The 16,779-nt window shown below is 33.9% G+C and overlaps 2 protein-coding genes across 2 annotated transcripts in view; one reads left to right on the forward strand and one right to left on the reverse strand.

Annotated features, from left to right (window-relative positions):
* Positions 1-4,470: 4,470 nt before the first annotated feature.
* LOC131802712 (protein takeout-like) lies at positions 4,471-5,353 on the forward strand. Its single transcript, XM_059123133.1, has 2 exons — positions 4,471-4,693; positions 4,754-5,353. The coding sequence occupies exons 1-2, from the start codon at positions 4,486-4,488 to the stop codon at positions 5,053-5,055; spliced, it is 510 nt and encodes a 169-aa protein (XP_058979116.1). The 5' UTR covers positions 4,471-4,485; the 3' UTR covers positions 5,056-5,353.
* A 7,165-nt stretch (positions 5,354-12,518) lies between these two features.
* LOC101897491 (peroxisomal N(1)-acetyl-spermine/spermidine oxidase) overlaps positions 12,519-16,779 on the reverse strand; it is a 48,423-nt gene continuing 44,162 nt past the window's right edge. The window contains exon 5 of the mRNA XM_059123127.1: positions 12,519-14,054. Within this exon, the coding sequence (XP_058979110.1) occupies positions 13,872-14,054 (183 nt within the window). The 3' untranslated portion in view covers positions 12,519-13,871. The remainder of the gene's footprint in view (positions 14,055-16,779) is intronic.

Below are 16,779 nucleotides of genomic sequence, written 5' to 3' on the forward strand. Positions count from 1 at the left end.
GGGTCTACTGGCCCCTTAATATATTTTTTGAAACTGTATGACATTGGTGCTCAAAAATATCCCCAAAAAATTCACGATATTGCTTCCATCGGCCCCTAAAAAATATTCTTTACAACTCTATCGATTCCATAAAAATATATTTTTTAATCTCTACATTATTGACTACACTAGCCCCTAAAAATATAATATATAATATAACAAGTAAAAAAGCTGTAAGTTCGGCCGGGCCGAACTTTTAATACTCTCCACCATTCGGTACAAATTTGGCAAATTCCAAAAAAAAATACCGTTAAAAATTCTGTTAAAATCTTAAAACTACCGAATGCTTTTACGACGACGTGGGCCTGCATAGGCAACTTTTTTCATAAATTATTACAATATTTAAATGCGAAACTTGAAGAAAAATCTGTTTATAATGTAGCTAAAATCGTCAAAATACCGAATATGGGGGGTACCGTTTCTGGCATGGGCTGAAGTATCCATTACGAACTTCACATGCGAAATTTGAAAGAATCCCTGTAAATAATGTCGTTAAAATCATTAAAATACCGAATATCGGGGGGTACCGTTATATGGGGGCTATATGAAGACGTGGACCTACATGGCTCATTTTTTGAATTTGGATGAAGTATCCATTACGAACTTCAAATACCAAATTTGAAACGATTCCGGTAAACAATGTCGCTACAATCATCAAAATACCGAATATCGGGGGGTACCGTTATATGGGGGCTATATGAAGACGTGGACCTGCACAGATAATTTTCTGTCTTAGGCTCTAGTATCCATTACGAACTTCAAATACCAAATTTGAAATAATTCCGGTGAATAATGTGCCTAAAATCATCAAAATTCCGAATATCGGGAGGTACCGTTATATGGGGGCTATATGATAACTTGGACCTACATGGCCCATTTACGAACTTAACCTGCCTACTGGGAAAATATACATGTGTGCAAAATGTTAGCCTTCTATCTCAATTTTTTCGAAAGATAGCGTGATTACAACAGACAGACGGACAGACACACAGACAGACAGACGGACATGGCTAAATCGTCTTAGAATTTTACGCTGATCAAGAATATATATACTTTGTTGGGTCTGACATGAGTATTTCGAGGAGTTACAAACGGAATGACAAAATTAATATACCCTCCATAGTATGGTGGAGGGTATAAAAATAACAATTTAACAATTATTAAAAGCTACCCGATTCTGAATATATTGATATTTGAAAAAATATTCTTCAATACTCCACGATCGATTTAAAAAACGTCATAATCCTCAAATATATATTCTGAAGAACATCACGATTCCTACTTTTAGTCCTCGTTTCTGATGTTCGTCCTTGAAAAAATAGGTTTAGAAAATCCCCGTTTGTGATGCTATTCTTTCGAAAAATAGTCTTCAAGAATCCACGTGCAAAAATTGGGTTTAAAAAATTTACGTTTCTGAAGTTAATCTTTCAAAAATTAGTCATTATGTCTTTGTGCATTTGTTTGTAACATGGAGAAGGAAGCGGGTTGGGCCCATAGTTACTTTTGAGGATCTCCATAGAATCACTTTCTGAGTTGATTTATGCATGTCAGTCCGTCTGTCCGTCCGTCCGCCTGTCCATGTATTCTTCTGAACAAAATGCAGGCCGCTTTCATTATCCGATTGAGATGAAATTTTCCAAACAACATTTGTTTGGCCCATATTGGTTCCATAAATCTCAAAAAAATGTCTCTAAAACTCTAAGATTATGGCTCTATTAATCCTCAAATATTGAAATTGGAGATAATCGGTAAAAAATTAGATATAGCTCTCATATATATCTTCGCGGGATTTGCCTTTTATTGTGCACCAAACGTGTAATATCAGCCCGAATAGTATGGAATTTTGCACATACAACCAAATTAGACCTGAAAAAAGTATGCCAAATTCGATCGAAATCGGTTCAGATATAGTTATTGCTCCCATATATATTGTCCATCCGATTTGTTATTTTTGCCCTCCGCAGCCGTAATATGCACTCTGTAACAACAATATTTGGGGAAATATATAAAATACAGCTCAGAAATATCTTTGCTACATTTTATCGAGTTCAGTTCAGCTTTGGATATAGCTCCCATATATAACTTCGTCCGATTTACCTTTCATTGTACACCAAACGTCTAATATTTGCCCAAATTTGGCGGAATTTGCGACCGAGTTGAGTCTAGAAGCTAGTATGCCAAATTTGGTGAAGATCGGTTTAGATATAGCTATAGCTCCCATATATATTGTTCATCCGATTTGTTGGACAAATCGTGACGTGACAACGATATTCAGGGAAATATATTAAATACAGCTCAGAAATATCTTTGCCAATTTTTATCGAGATCGGTTCGGATTTGGATATAGCTCCCATATATATATCTTTATCCGATTTTAATTAACTGTGCACTAAATGGGCAATACAAGTCCGAATTTAAAAAATTGAAATGCTTCGGCATATTTAGTCCTTTGAGCTTTGAATTATGATTATAATCATAGCGTGTATCCCATAAAATCTTTTAATTGTTATGTGGAGCTCTACTAAATTAGCAAAGTGGTGTAGGGTATCATAAAGTCGGCCCCACCCGACTTTTGGTCTTTCTTTACTGGTCAAAAATCTACGTTAAAAAATTAGGTTTAAAAAATCTACGTTTCTAAAGTTAATCTTCAAAAATTCACGTTGAAAAAATTGTTTTAAAAAATCTACGCTTCTAATGTTGATCCTTCAAAGATTAGGCTTAAAAATCCTCGTTCCTGATGCCGATCCTTGAAAAAATTAGGTTTAAAAAGTTAAAATTATGTATAAAAAATATACGTTTTTGATATTCATCCTTGAAAAATTGGATTTAAAAAATTCTAGTTTCTAATGTTATCCTTCAAAAAATCCACGTTTCTGATGTTGATCCTTAAAAAATTAGGATTAAACAAGTAAAAAAGCAGCTAAGCTCGGCCAGGACGAATTTTTAATACCCTCCACCCTTTGGAAAGAACTTAAAAATTTTCAAAAAATTCCGAAAAATATCGCTTAAATGAAAACCGTTATGTGGGGGTTATACGAAGATGTAGACTTGCATAAGTCATTTTTTGTCATAGGCTATAGTGCCTATTAAGATCTTCAAATACGAAATTTGAATTTCGGTGCATAAAGTCGCTAAAATCATCAAAATACCGAATAAAGGGAGGTAACGTTATTTGGGGACGAAAACGTGGACCGACATGACCTATTTTCGAAATTAACTTGCCTTTTGAAAAAAACACATGTATGAAAATTTCCTTCCATCTCAATTCGTTCAAAGGATAGTAAGACAGCAGACAGACATCGCTAAATCGACATTGAATTTTGCGCTGATCAAGAATATTTACACTTTGTTGGGTCTGTCATGAGTATTTTTAGTGTTTATTATACCTTTCATAGTATGGTGGAGGGATAAAACATCTAAAATTATTTTACAAAAATCCACGATTCGGACTCCGATCTCTCTGATCCAGAAAAATATATTTATAGAAAATACTCTCGATTGGGAAAATACATTCCTTAAAAAATTATGGTCCTTTGGTCTTCAAAAAAACTTAAAAATGTCAATATCCGTTCCGCTCAGGTTTGAGCTAAAATGCTTGCCAACACCATTTGGCAACTGATCCCAGATAAAGAAAATACACAGATATGAAAAAAAAGTTTAGAAATATTAAAAAACAGGAAGAGGAGTCCTTACTTGGCCTTCATTTTAGACGACCTCAAGCAGATAGCCTTCCTTAAAGGCCAGCGACCGCAGAGAGTCACCTTCTCTCCAAGAATCTGCAACAAGGAGTCGCCTTCTCTACAGGAAATGTGCAGTAGGGTGCCGCTATCTGTCTAGGAAACCAGGTACAGAAAGTCGGCTTCTCTTTGGGCCTGTTTCAGTAGAGAGCCAACGTCCCTCTTGAACTTGTTTAGACAAATTCAATTTAACAGCCTTCCTTATAGGCCAGCTTCCACAGATAGTTGCTTTCTCTCCAGGAAATCTGCAACTAGGAGTCGCCTTCTTTCCAGAAAGTTTGCAACAAGGAGTCGTCTTCTCTTCGTCCTATAGTGTCGCCTTCTCTCTAGGCGATTTGAAGTATAGAGCACAATCCTCCTATGCGAGTTGAACTATAGAGTCGTTTTACCTCTAGGCGAGCCAAAAGAAGGAAGTGTGCCTTTGTTATAGACGAGCTGAGGCACGGAGTACAGAAGAGAACTGAAAAAAGTCGGAGGCATTTGCACCCCTGTCTGAGCTATCTTAGAATAAAAGTTTTGAAGGTTTGATGGCATGCCTACTTGACCTTAACCCTTTGTCTATTGGCAGAAGAAGTAGATGATTTCAGACCTCAGAAAAACTCGCTCACTCAATTTTTCGATGACGCTCGTGAATTTTTAATGAATATTGCTTTATCGAAGATTTTGCCATTCTAGTTAGGCTTGGATGAAGCGGTACATTATATACTTTATGGCTCTACTAGTTTCAGAAAAAAAATTAAATTTATATAAAAATCTCTATCATAATTCTTCGAATTATTTCAGAAACTCAAATAATGGAATGCGTTACGACTTTGAAATAAATTTGCCACGGCTTCAGGGAGAAGGCAACTATGACATTAATGGCCAAATTTTAACATTGCCTTTGAGAGGAAATGGACCCTTTACCGGCAATTTCAGTGAGTAGTTCAAAATCTTTCCTCAAATTCATTTAATATTCTTTTTTCTCAAAAATTCAGCTAATTTCTATGCCTTTGTGAAAATCCTTTTCGACGTCAAGGAAGTCAATGGCGAAGAATATCTGCAGATCAATAATTTAGAAGTGAAAATTCGTACCGGCAAGGGACGCATACGCCTGGAAAATCTCTTCAACGGTGACAAGGCATTGGGTGATGTGGTCAACGATACGATCAATCAAAACTTCGAAGTCTTTACAAATGAGCTGATTGGACCCATTGAACGGGCCTTGGAGAAGAAATTCTTGGCTATATCACGTAAAATTATAGAAAATTTCACCTACAATGAATTGTTCCCTGTGTAAAGCAAGAAGAAAAGCAAATTTTTGAAATCAACAAAATTTGTAGAAGTATTTTTTTTTTGGAAACTATTATGAAAAAAAAATTATTGAAGGATTTTTTTTGGTCGTAAATTTGGTCATTGTGATGATAGCTTTATTATTTCCTTATGTTTATTTTGTATATTCCTTTTCAATGTGTTTGGAAATTCCACAATATGCTCCTGATTACATTCGTCTTTAAGTTAGTAAACAATAAAAAAAATACCTAATATTTTTTTTATAAAATGTAAATAAATAATGAAAACGATTATATGCAAAAAAATGTATTTTTATTTATTTGGATTGAATTTTTTTTTTCAAAAATCTATAATTAAAAAAAATATTTAAAAATCCACGATTGGAAAAAATATTATTTGAAAATTCACGGTTGAAAAAAATATTATTTGAAAATCCACGATAGAAAAGATATTATTTAAAATTAAATAAAACGAGTTATATATATTTTGACATGTTTCATTATTATTCAAAATTTTGACCCTCCATAGGAGAGCTACCGATGGAGTAGTACAATATTCTCCATTTCACTTATGACCTGCTATAATCATTGGAGGTGACAGCTTTGGATAATGTGTATATACTTTTTGAAAATGCTCTTTTTTGGGAATCCACCAGAAAGAGTGGGTCAACATACCGCATATACATGATTTTTGAAGAAAATCCGAAGGTACCAGCGGGAGTGGCCCATACATTTCATATTCAGATCAGATCTCTTGTTGGTAAAGATATTGTAATATAGAAGATTTGAAGAAAATTCAAAAATTTGACCCTTTTGTGGGTGAGGTAACAGACTGAGAGGAGTGATATATTATATATTCATACTAGATCCTGTGTAGTTTTAGGTTGGGGGAGATATCGGAAGGAAAAGTTCGTTCCATCCGTACCTTATACCTCATCTTGTTTTGGTAGACATATTGGGATGTGCGAAATTTGAAGAGAATAGGATTCTTATTTCACATTTTGTAATAGTTTTTTTATGCAAAATGTTGACCCGTTATGCGGGAGGTATCAGAAGGTGTGAGTTGGTATATTCCATATTCACACCCTATCTTGTAATGGTTAAAATATTGGGATGTGCGAAATTTAAAATTTATGGTCGTTTTAGATACTCCAAATGTTGAACCTTTGTGGGGAATGTATACAAAGGAATGGTCCGATATATCCCATCTTCACATCAGATCTTGCTTTGGAAAAAAAATTTGGGAGGTGCGAAGTTTAAAAATCGGATGCTTATTTCGCATTTTATGAGCGTTTTAGTTATTCCAAATGTAGACCCTTTGGGGGGAGGTACCAGAAGGAGTGGTCCGCTATACAGGGTGAGATGAAAAAACTGCAACCAATTTCAGATTGCTGTCATTTCTAAGCCACTCGTCCGACAGCTGTTAAAATTATTCCAGCGACAGCTCATTATATTGTTTAGAAGCGTACAAAAGCATTTTGGTAAGAATTTTCCAGAAAAAAAATTATTCGTGATGGAATTCAAGCGGGATGGTGTGATTTCTTCATATTTGGCTGGAAAACCACAAGTGGCTATCCTTAGAGCACTTCAGGATTTAAATGTGAATAAATCTTTTGTGTCTCGTACCATCGCTCATTACCGTGATACTTGTAGCGTAGCCCAACGTCAAGGAAGTGGACGGAAGAGAACAGCAACATCAGCAGAAATGCTTCGAAAAGTAAAGAAACGACTTGATCGAAACCCGCGTCGCAGTGGCCGAAAAATGGCTTGTGAGGTGAACGTATCCCAATATTCCAATCGGTAGATATTGAAGAGTGAACTTACACCGCAACAGAAAGAAAATAGACTCAAAAGCGCTAAAGAGTTGCTTTGCTTGGCCGAAAGTGGTGAACTGCCGAATTTGGTTTTCTCCGATGAGAAAACATTCGTTGTCCAGCAATTTGTAAACGAACAAAATGATCGTGTTTACTTGCCAAAGAGGTCAGCTGAAAATGTCCACCTTCGGTTGGTCACTAGAACTCAAGCACGGGCCATGATGATGGTATGGGCCGCCATAACAGCCGATGGTCGCTCTCCGCTCGTATTAATCGACCGTGGCATCAGAAAAAATGCCGAATATTATAGCGAAAATATTCTGGAAGGTGTATTAAAACCTTTTGTCCGCAGACCTTGGACATTCCAACAGGACTCAGCACTGCCATTTATGGGCGCTTTAGATATTCCAACTTTGGACCCTTTGTGGTGGAGGTACTAGAAGGGGTAGTCCGATCTTGTCTATTCTCACATTTTCTATCCTAGAAATCAAAAGTAAACTCAATATAAGATTTCGGGATTCCAGCTATATCCCTTCATCCAAACCCAATTTAGTACCAATTAGTACTTTTCGAATAATTATGGTACACATTTTCAAAACCATCTCCATTTGTTAACCACGGACACTAACAGTGACATCTATATCAAATGTCAGCTTCATTCTATCACCCAATACCAAATGTAGTCCCATTTAGTACTATTGTGCAATTATATACGCATTTCCAAACTCACCTTCTCAAACCCACCATCTCAAACTCAGACATCAACAGCGACATCTATATCATATAAAGGGATTTCAGCTCTATTCCTTCACCAAATTTAGTACTACTTAGTTCTTTTGCATATCTCAATTCCAGATACCAACAGAGACCTGAATACAAAACTTGAGAATTCCAGCCCTATCTCTTCACTCAATACTAAATTTACAACCATTTAGTAATTTTGGTAAAATTATAGTACACTTTTCCGAACCCACTTCCAAGTCTCAATTCCAGATACCAACAGAGACCACAATATCAAATTTCAGGATTCCAGCTCTTTTCCTTCACCCTATTTAGTACACATTTCACAAAACTACCTCCATATCTTATCCCCAAACACCAACAGAGACTCAATATCAAATTCGAGACTCTAGCCTTAGATTATTTTTTCTTGACCCAATGACAAATTTAGTTCCAATCAGTACTTTTCGTAAAATTATAGTACACATTTCTGAAACCTCCTCGGTATGTCCAGGCTACACACGAACAGCGACTCTTAAACCAAATTTCAGATTTCAAGCACTATATGTTAAATCAATAACAAATTTAGTTCACTTTAGTACATTTTGAACAATAATAATACGCATTTCCAAGAAATTTCAAATTTCAGGATTTTCCCTTCTTTGGTCTTTGATTTCCCCAATACCAAATTTAGTACCATTTTAGTACGCATATCCAAAATCACCTCGAGATCACACCACAAACACCAACAGTGATCATAATATCAAATTTCAGGACTCTAGCTCTATCCAATACCAAATCAGTACTAATTAGTACTTTTCGTAAGACGCATTTCCAAACCGCCGCTAAATCTCAAACACATATACCATCAGTAATCTAATTATCAAATTTCAGAATTTTATTTCTAACCCTTCACCCAATATCAGATATAGTACCACTTAGTACTTTTAGTACAACTGTTCGCAAAATACCAAATTGTACCAAATATAGTTCTGTTTAGTACTTTTATGCACTTGTAGTACATATTACCTAAGCCCCCTCATTATGACAAACCTACCACCAACAGAGAACCCAATATAAAATTTCAAATTTTCAGCTACATTCGTTAACCCCAAATCAACTTGTTCTAAATTTAGTGCCATTTGGTACAGTTTGCACACGTAGTACCTTCATATATTAAACTTACTTTTCAACTTTGATTCTCGTACCAAAATTCAAGTTTTAGCTCTAATCGTTCACATAATACCAAATGGTACCATTCAAGAGGTTTAGTACCATTTTAGAAATTTTTCGTAACCTTTTGAGTTCGAGTTTTTTAAAAACCTTTTGGTAAATATATCCTGCACTCCATCTTTGATTCTCATTCCAGATTTCTAAATTCCAGCTCATTCCGTTTGTACAATACAAAGTATTGAAGTTTTAATGCATTTTAGTAGTTTTCCTTTTCGTTCTTATTTCCAAAGTCTAAGGCTAGCACGCCTACGCATGACCTTCGCGCAATATTTCAAGATTTTTAGCTTCAACCGTTTCATATAGGCGTTGATTATCCGTCGTTTAATATTTAGATTAGATTATTAGTCTGGCAACTATGATAGTAATGAAATTCCCCAAAATTATTGCATACTTTGAGGCACTCAACAAATAACAATGAAATCAAAAAGAAAACACCAACTCTTCTCTTTTGTTCAACGAATAAAAATTTTAAATTTTATTTGATTTCCTTGCTTAAATCTATAAGTAAACTTTCCAATATTTATAATAATAATATTATATACTATAATTTATCAGCGTGATGTTAGTTTCGTTCTTTTACTTTGATTAGCTGCAAAATGTTTCTTTGGTAAATGTTACTGCTAGTTAAAAAATAGGCTTTGAGTAAAACAAACATTTTATGCATCGCAATAAAACAAAATATAATTTTTGCCTTTTTTTCATATAAACTTTTCAATATCATTGTTATCATAATTTTTTCTACATGAAATTTGTTTTGAACCAAAATCATCTATGTACATCATAAGTATAATGTAAGTTTATGTGTTAACAATTACTATAAATACTATATTCAATATATGTATATTTTAGATACACACTGTTGTCAATAAAAAAAATGCGTTTAAAATGGTTGTGTAGATTTCTTGATATAATTAGAATGGAGGTCAGAAAGGATCAGAAAGGAAACGACGTCTCAATGAGAAATCTCATTGATCTTATTGCGCAATTCTCTTTACGTTCTTCAGAATAAAAATGGGACTATCTAAATTTTGCCATTATGTTTGTAACCCGTTTTACTATTTGTCTGAGGCCCACAAAGTACATAAAATGCTAAGTTAATTTTATGGTCTCAATTTAAAATTATTTTTACAAAAATTATTTTCATTCTAAAATTTTGCAAATTTTTATGTGGAAACAACTTAGATTTAACATTGTTCTGTGTTGAATTAATATTGAATCCATTTTGAATTAATACTAAATTATTTTTTACTTAACATAATTTTTTTTTTTTTTTTTTTTTGAATCAATGTGAACATGTCATTAATTTAAGGTTTTTCATTTTATAATTTAAAAAGAAAAAAAACATTAAGTTCAGCCATGCCGAACTTTCAATACCCTCCACCTTAGGGTAAAAGAAATATTTTTATGTAAAAGTAAGACCGTTTGCATAATGCAGTTAAATTTATCAAAAACGCATAAAGTGAGTCAGGCCGTTGTATGGGACCATACCAAAACGGGAACCTCTAAAAATACCAAATTTGAAACAATTATGTGGGTAAATGTGACGAGGATTATCAAAATACCGAATATCGGAGGATATAGTTACATGTGCACTTTAGGAAAACGTGGAGCTAAATATTCAATGTTTTGCCACCGGGCTAGAACCCATTATGAACGTCGCTTACTTACCGTCAAAAATTTTTAATCCAATTAATCATAAGCAATTGCAAAATTGCTGTTATTGATAACACTATGCTTAACAACAAATAATTATAAGGAACACCAACTAGATTATAAAACTGGAGCTAACAAGTAAAAAAGCAGCTAAGTTAAGCAGAGCCGAACTTTTCATACAATCCAAAATTTTGAAGGATCTTGAAGAATTTGAAAAAAATTCTTCGAAAAATACAACTTAAATCTAAACCGTAATATGGGGGCTATACGATATCATGGACCTATATAGACAGATCCCTTCCATGGGGTAAAGTAATCAGAATTCCTCCTGGATTTTCCATTAAAAATTTTGGCTAAAATCATCAAAACACCGAATGGCATAAATCATCAAAATATCGAATATCGGGAGGTACCGTTATATGGGGACTATACCGAAACGTGGGCCTATACATGCAATGATTCGCCACACGAACTGGGACTCATTATGATCTACAAATACCTATTTTTGGACAAATCAGTGAAAAGATGTGGCAATAACCATCAAAATACCGAATATCGGGAGGTATCGTTATATTGGGGCTATACCCAATCGTGGACCCATACATGCTTTGTTTCGCCACCGGAGCCGGAACCTATTATGACCAACAAATACCAATTTTTAGACAAATCAGTGAAAAAAAATATGATAAAAATAATCAAAATACCGAATATCGGGAGGTACCGTTATATGGGGACTATACCAAAACGTGGACCGATCTATCTCATTTTCAATACCAACCATCCTAGACACAATACAAATTGCTCTGCTAAATTTTGGCGCTCTACGTCAAATTATGTGGTCTGTATCGTGATTTCAACAGACAGACAGACGGACATCGTTAAATCGACTTAGAATTTTATGCTGATTATGAATATATATACTTTATGGGGTCTACGACGAATATTTAAGGATGTTATAAACAGAATGACAAAGTTAATATACCCTTCTTTCCCTGACCGTTCAATAATTTAAATTTCTTTGTCTTTGCTTTGAAAACATTGGTATGAACAAGTGGACTCTTCATAAGAAATTCACGATTTTCTCATGGATCAGTTTACATGGATCACGATTACAGACCCGGAAATATTTAAAAAAAATATCCTCGATTGGGGACCCGGTAGTGTTAAAAAATGTAAACGATTTGACCCCTGATTTATTCTTTAAAATCCACGATTTGAAAATAGGAACTATTAATAATGCTCTAATTAAAACCCTGAAATAGTTAAAAATCTAGGATTTGAACAGGCTACATTGTTTCGAAATCTTAAGGAAGCGAAAATCGTGGAAAAAATTATCTATTTTGAAAAAATCCTCTGCCTTGCACTGGAAATTTCAGAATATTGCTTGATGAACTTAATTTATCAAATGTATCCCATTCAATAAGTAACGCTACACTTTTTGAGAACATAGAACCTTCTACCAGCCACACGCGGACTTCAGTATTAGAACGAAGAATCGTAAAGCCATAACTTTTTAACCTTTCACTTTATATTATTATACACTCCACCTTGGAAAGGTGGAAAGCCGAAAGCATGTTTCTTACATATAGGGATCACAAGATCCCAATTTACAGCAAATTCTATCCGAAAATATGGCTTAAATAACCATAACATCTTAAATCTGGCGGCAAACTTTTATGCGTTCTATATAAACCATTTTTTAAAAACAAAAGTTTTACGGACCTAAAATATATCTCTGCAAAATTTGATTAATCTACTTAATTTCGTTCGGAAGCTAGAGTGATTTCCACAGAATCTAGATGCTGATCCTTATATATAGTATGTGGGATTAAAATACTAATTTCGAGGAGTTACGAAGGGAATGTCTTAATTTCTACAAGCTCCATAGTATGGTGGAGGATTTTTATACCCTATATGTTGCGGTAACTCTTCAAATCAGTCACTGTTGCTTCGTTTAACGTGACTGGGTTCTATCATCCTAAAGGTGTCATTGAAAATTCCAATTATGTTATTTTTCAAAAAATTAATAAATAAATCAAATGTTGTATGTATTTAAATTTTATGCATTTGTTGTTTTATTTCGAATTATAAAGTTTTCTTAACAGATTTTACATCAGATGTATGATTAGAACTTTTTTTGAGAATATTACAAAACTTGCAAAATAAATTGAAGTAAGTATTTAAAAAAAAAAATAGTGACTATGAGAGTGATGATCCCCAAAGAGACAAAAATGGTATGAGTTCTTAGATTAAAACAAAGGAGACAATTTTTTGCCTAAACTAAATGAATCATACTGAATTAAGTTTTTTCTTTTGTTGGTATTGCATTTTTAAGTGAAGTTGTTAAGCCTATGTTAACACAGTGCGATAAATTAAATTAAAAACGAAAATTAAAAAAAATAGAAAATAATATTGCAGGAAAAATACAAAATGGTAAGATACGAGTGAATACAAATTGGTAAATTGACAAGATTTGAAATCAGAAGTTAAAGTTCATACTACACGCAAAAATGCACTTTATAAAAGCACTAATAAATATATACCAAAAACAGAACAATTTGACATGACAAAATGTGAAAATTTGCTACAAAAAAACTATGTAAAAAAATTTCGACGTTTGCTTAAAACATAACTAATATAATTTCATTTCATTCGCTTAAATACATAACTACATTTCGTTTACTTCATATAAAACAAATTCTCGTTTTCTTATTATTTTTCATACTTTCTAAAAAATAGTGACTTTTTTCTTTTGCAAGATTTAAAAATGGAGATTTGAGTTTTCAAAGGGAAATATTTTAACAATAAAGTTTTAAGTTATCTCAAAAATACATGTGTACGTACATTTTGTAGTTTTTTGTATTTTTGTTTAATACACATAGCTCTATTATACATGTCATGATAATGAAAATATATTTTACTTTTAGACATTAAACAACATGCCTTTGATTAAACTATGTTTGTTATAAAACAAAACAGAAAACGAAATTCGTTTAACTTTAAATAATTTTTCTTTTGCTCCCCCTTTAGATTTTTTTTTTTTCAAATTTCTAACAAAATTTTAAAAAATTACATAAAATAGCCACTACTAAATTTGTATATAAAGGTAAAATATAACATTTCATTTCAAGGGGAGAAGGCGGAGCATGGTCTCGTGGGCTTGAGGGAGCGTGGTAGCAGAAAAAGGCTGCTGCTGGTAGTTTCGCACACAGACAGCATATCCAATTGTGTTTTCAATTTATTTTGTGCTACATTTTACGTTGTTAGAGAGAGATTTTCTTTTTATGCTTTTTTTGGTTATTTGCCACATTCGCTGTATATTCATTATATAAATATTTGTGAATGAGTACGTGTGTGTGTTCTTTTTTTGGTTGTGGTGTCCTTTATACAAAAGCATTTAGCATTTAGTCTAAAGCTATGCCTTGTATCCAAGCGCTTAAATCACTACCATCAGATTCTAGGGTAATCTCATCGGGCTCCTCATTGCCAACCAGATATTGAGCTGCAGTACGTCCACTCAAATAGGCACCATGTACAGTTGAATAGAAATTGGAATGGGTGTGTTCGCCGGCAAAGAGAACAACAGGCTGAAATAAAAACAGAGAGACAATTGTTAATTCAAGAACATAAAATGTTGAGATAATTAAAAACTGGCAGAAAATATATCTGAAAATGGGTTGAGGTATTGTCGATAGATTTCTAAACTTCCTCCGGCTTTTGGGGTGGACAAAGCTGACTAATTTCGGACACGTAAGGGGAGTAGCTGATGGTGGAAGACCCAAAAGATATATTGCGTAGATGCAAATTAAATGAGCAGGCGTCTCAGCTGGTGTCTAAGTTCAAACGCCTAAATGGAGTGTATATCGGTTTTGGCGTCAAAAAACATTAGCCTTAGTTCCTTACCTTCTAGCTTCTAGGCTGAATTCCGTCAGAAATGCCAAAATGTAGGCTATTTGAGCTGATATTAGTAATTTGGTGCACACTGAACTTGAAATCGGATAAAGATATATATTGGAGCTATATCCAAATCTGAACTGATCTTGATAAAATTTTAAACACTTAATCCAGAGCTTTATTTGATATCTGGTACCAAAGATCATTGTTGTGGAGTACATATTACCCATGTGAGGGACTTAAAACCCCAAATCGGATAAAACATATGTGTGGGAGCTATAGTTTTATCTGAACCGATTTCCAGCAAAATTGATGTACTTGCTTGCCAAAATGCAAGTCATTTGGTTGGTATTAGCCATTTGGCGCACAAAAAACCTGAAATCGGATAAAGATGTATATGGGAGCTATATCCAAATATGAACCGATCTTAAAATTTGAAACACTTATTTTAGAGCTGTATCTGATATATGGTACCAAAGATCATTGTAGTGGAGTGCATATTACGCATGTGTGCGACTAAAACCCCAAATCGGATGAAACGTATATTTGGGAGCTATAGCTATATCTGAACCGATTTTCACTAAATTTGATGTATTTGCTTCTACACTGAATTTGGAAATTTTCATGTCAATCGGATAATAATGCGACCTGCATTTTGTTCAGAAATATACATGGAAGTTGTATAGAATTGCCGACTTGTTTCGCAAGTTATGACAGATATAAGTTTTGGAAGTTGTGACCCTTTGTGGTTGAAGTACCACAATGGGTTGGCAGATATCTATCATCTTCACAACAGATTTTGCGTTAGCAATATCTGAAATTTGAATTTTTCAAAATTTTGAACCCTTTGTGGGGAAATATCAGAAAGAGTGTGTGAAATTTATACAGAACCGGATGCTTATTTCGGATTTAATAATTGTTTTGGTTATTCAATACTTTGACCCATTGTGGGGGAGGTATCAGAAGGAGTGGGCCAATCTCTACCATCTTTATAGCAGATCTTTTGTTGAAGGAAATATTGGGATGCTCCAAGTCTGAATGAAGTCGGATGTTGATTTCGCGTTTTAGAAGCTTCATGGATATTTAAATATGTGACCTTTAGAAGGAGTGAACCGATATATCTCATCTTCACCGCGGATTTTGTTTTAGTTGAAATAATGGGATGTGTGAAATGTGAAGAGAACGGGATGCTTATTTCGGATTTAATACCATATTTAAAAAAGATCTTATGTTAATAGAAATATTGAGCTGTGCCAAGTATGAATGGAATCGGATTTTAATTTCGCTTTCCATGAGCTTCATGGATATTCAAAGGTTTGACCCTTTGTGAGGGGAGATACCAGAAGGAGTGGATCGGTCTCTACCATCTTCACACCAGACCTTGGGTGTATAAAAATATTGTGATGTGTGTAATTTGAAGACAATTGGACTCTTACATCACATTTTATAAGAGACAAAATTATTCGAAATGTTTACCCTTTGTAGGGGAGGTACTTAATGGAGTGGACCGACATTGTCCATATTCACACTTGACCTAGCACAGATAGAAATATTAGGATTTGCAAAGTTGGAGCAAAATCGGATTATGTTTCTCTTTCTGTACAGTAATTTTTTTTTTTTTTTTTTTTTTTTTTTTTTGAAATTTTCGACCTTTAATGGGTTGTTTACTAGGAGGAGTGGATCGATATTGCCCATCTCCGAACTCGATCTAAGTTTGACAATAATATTACGATGCACCAAGTTTGAATCAAATCGGAGACATCGCTAGATCGACTCCAAATGTCCTGTAACGAATTTGGTCCAAAGATACCTAAAAAATACCTACTTATACCTAAAACCGTTATTTCGATGAAGAACGTTTTGGCATACCCTCTCTAGCCATATGGCTGAGGGTATAATTAAAGATGAACAAAAAATTTTGGAATAATTAAGAACTTGATATCGATATCGATTAATATAGAATCTGTCAGGACGAGGAAGAAATTGAGACAGTCGAACATTTGCCACTGTCCGAATCTCATTAATGTGAGACACATGCTCGTGGGAGAATAGTTAACATACGATCTGTCTTCATTATCTTACACAAAACCGAAAAACGTAGTCTACCTCTTCAATTCTATTTTTTTTTTTTCTTTTTCCTAATCTCTTTTCACTTTTTTCATTTCTCTTGGAGTCATTTTTCTCGCTAATCCAGCCATCAACAATTCATATAAACTCAACGATTAAAAAATTGCTTCAGCGACAAATCTGAATTATTTGAAATCATTAAATGTATACAAATTCTACATTTTTTACTTTCGGTGAAACAAAACCCCCAAATAAGAAAATTAGACATGACATATGTCAAACTAAAAATAAGCCTAGCGATCTATTAAAAGCACTTCAAAACAAATACCCTACATAAATTTATCTATACCC

The sequence above is a fragment of the Musca domestica genome, unplaced genomic scaffold, assembly GCF_030504385.1.
Source record: "Musca domestica strain aabys unplaced genomic scaffold, Musca_domestica.polishedcontigs.V.1.1 227, whole genome shotgun sequence".
NCBI classification, from domain to species: domain Eukaryota; kingdom Metazoa; phylum Arthropoda; class Insecta; order Diptera; family Muscidae; genus Musca; species Musca domestica.

Coding starts and splice junctions, on each gene's coding strand:
- LOC131802712 (XM_059123133.1), top strand. CDS start 4,486: ATGGCTCTACTAGTTTCAGAAAAAAAATTAAATTTATATAAAAATCTC. Junction 4,694..4,753: donor ACCCTTTACCGGCAATTTCA/GTGAGTAGTTCA, acceptor TCAAAAATTCAG/CTAATTTCTATGCCTTTGTG.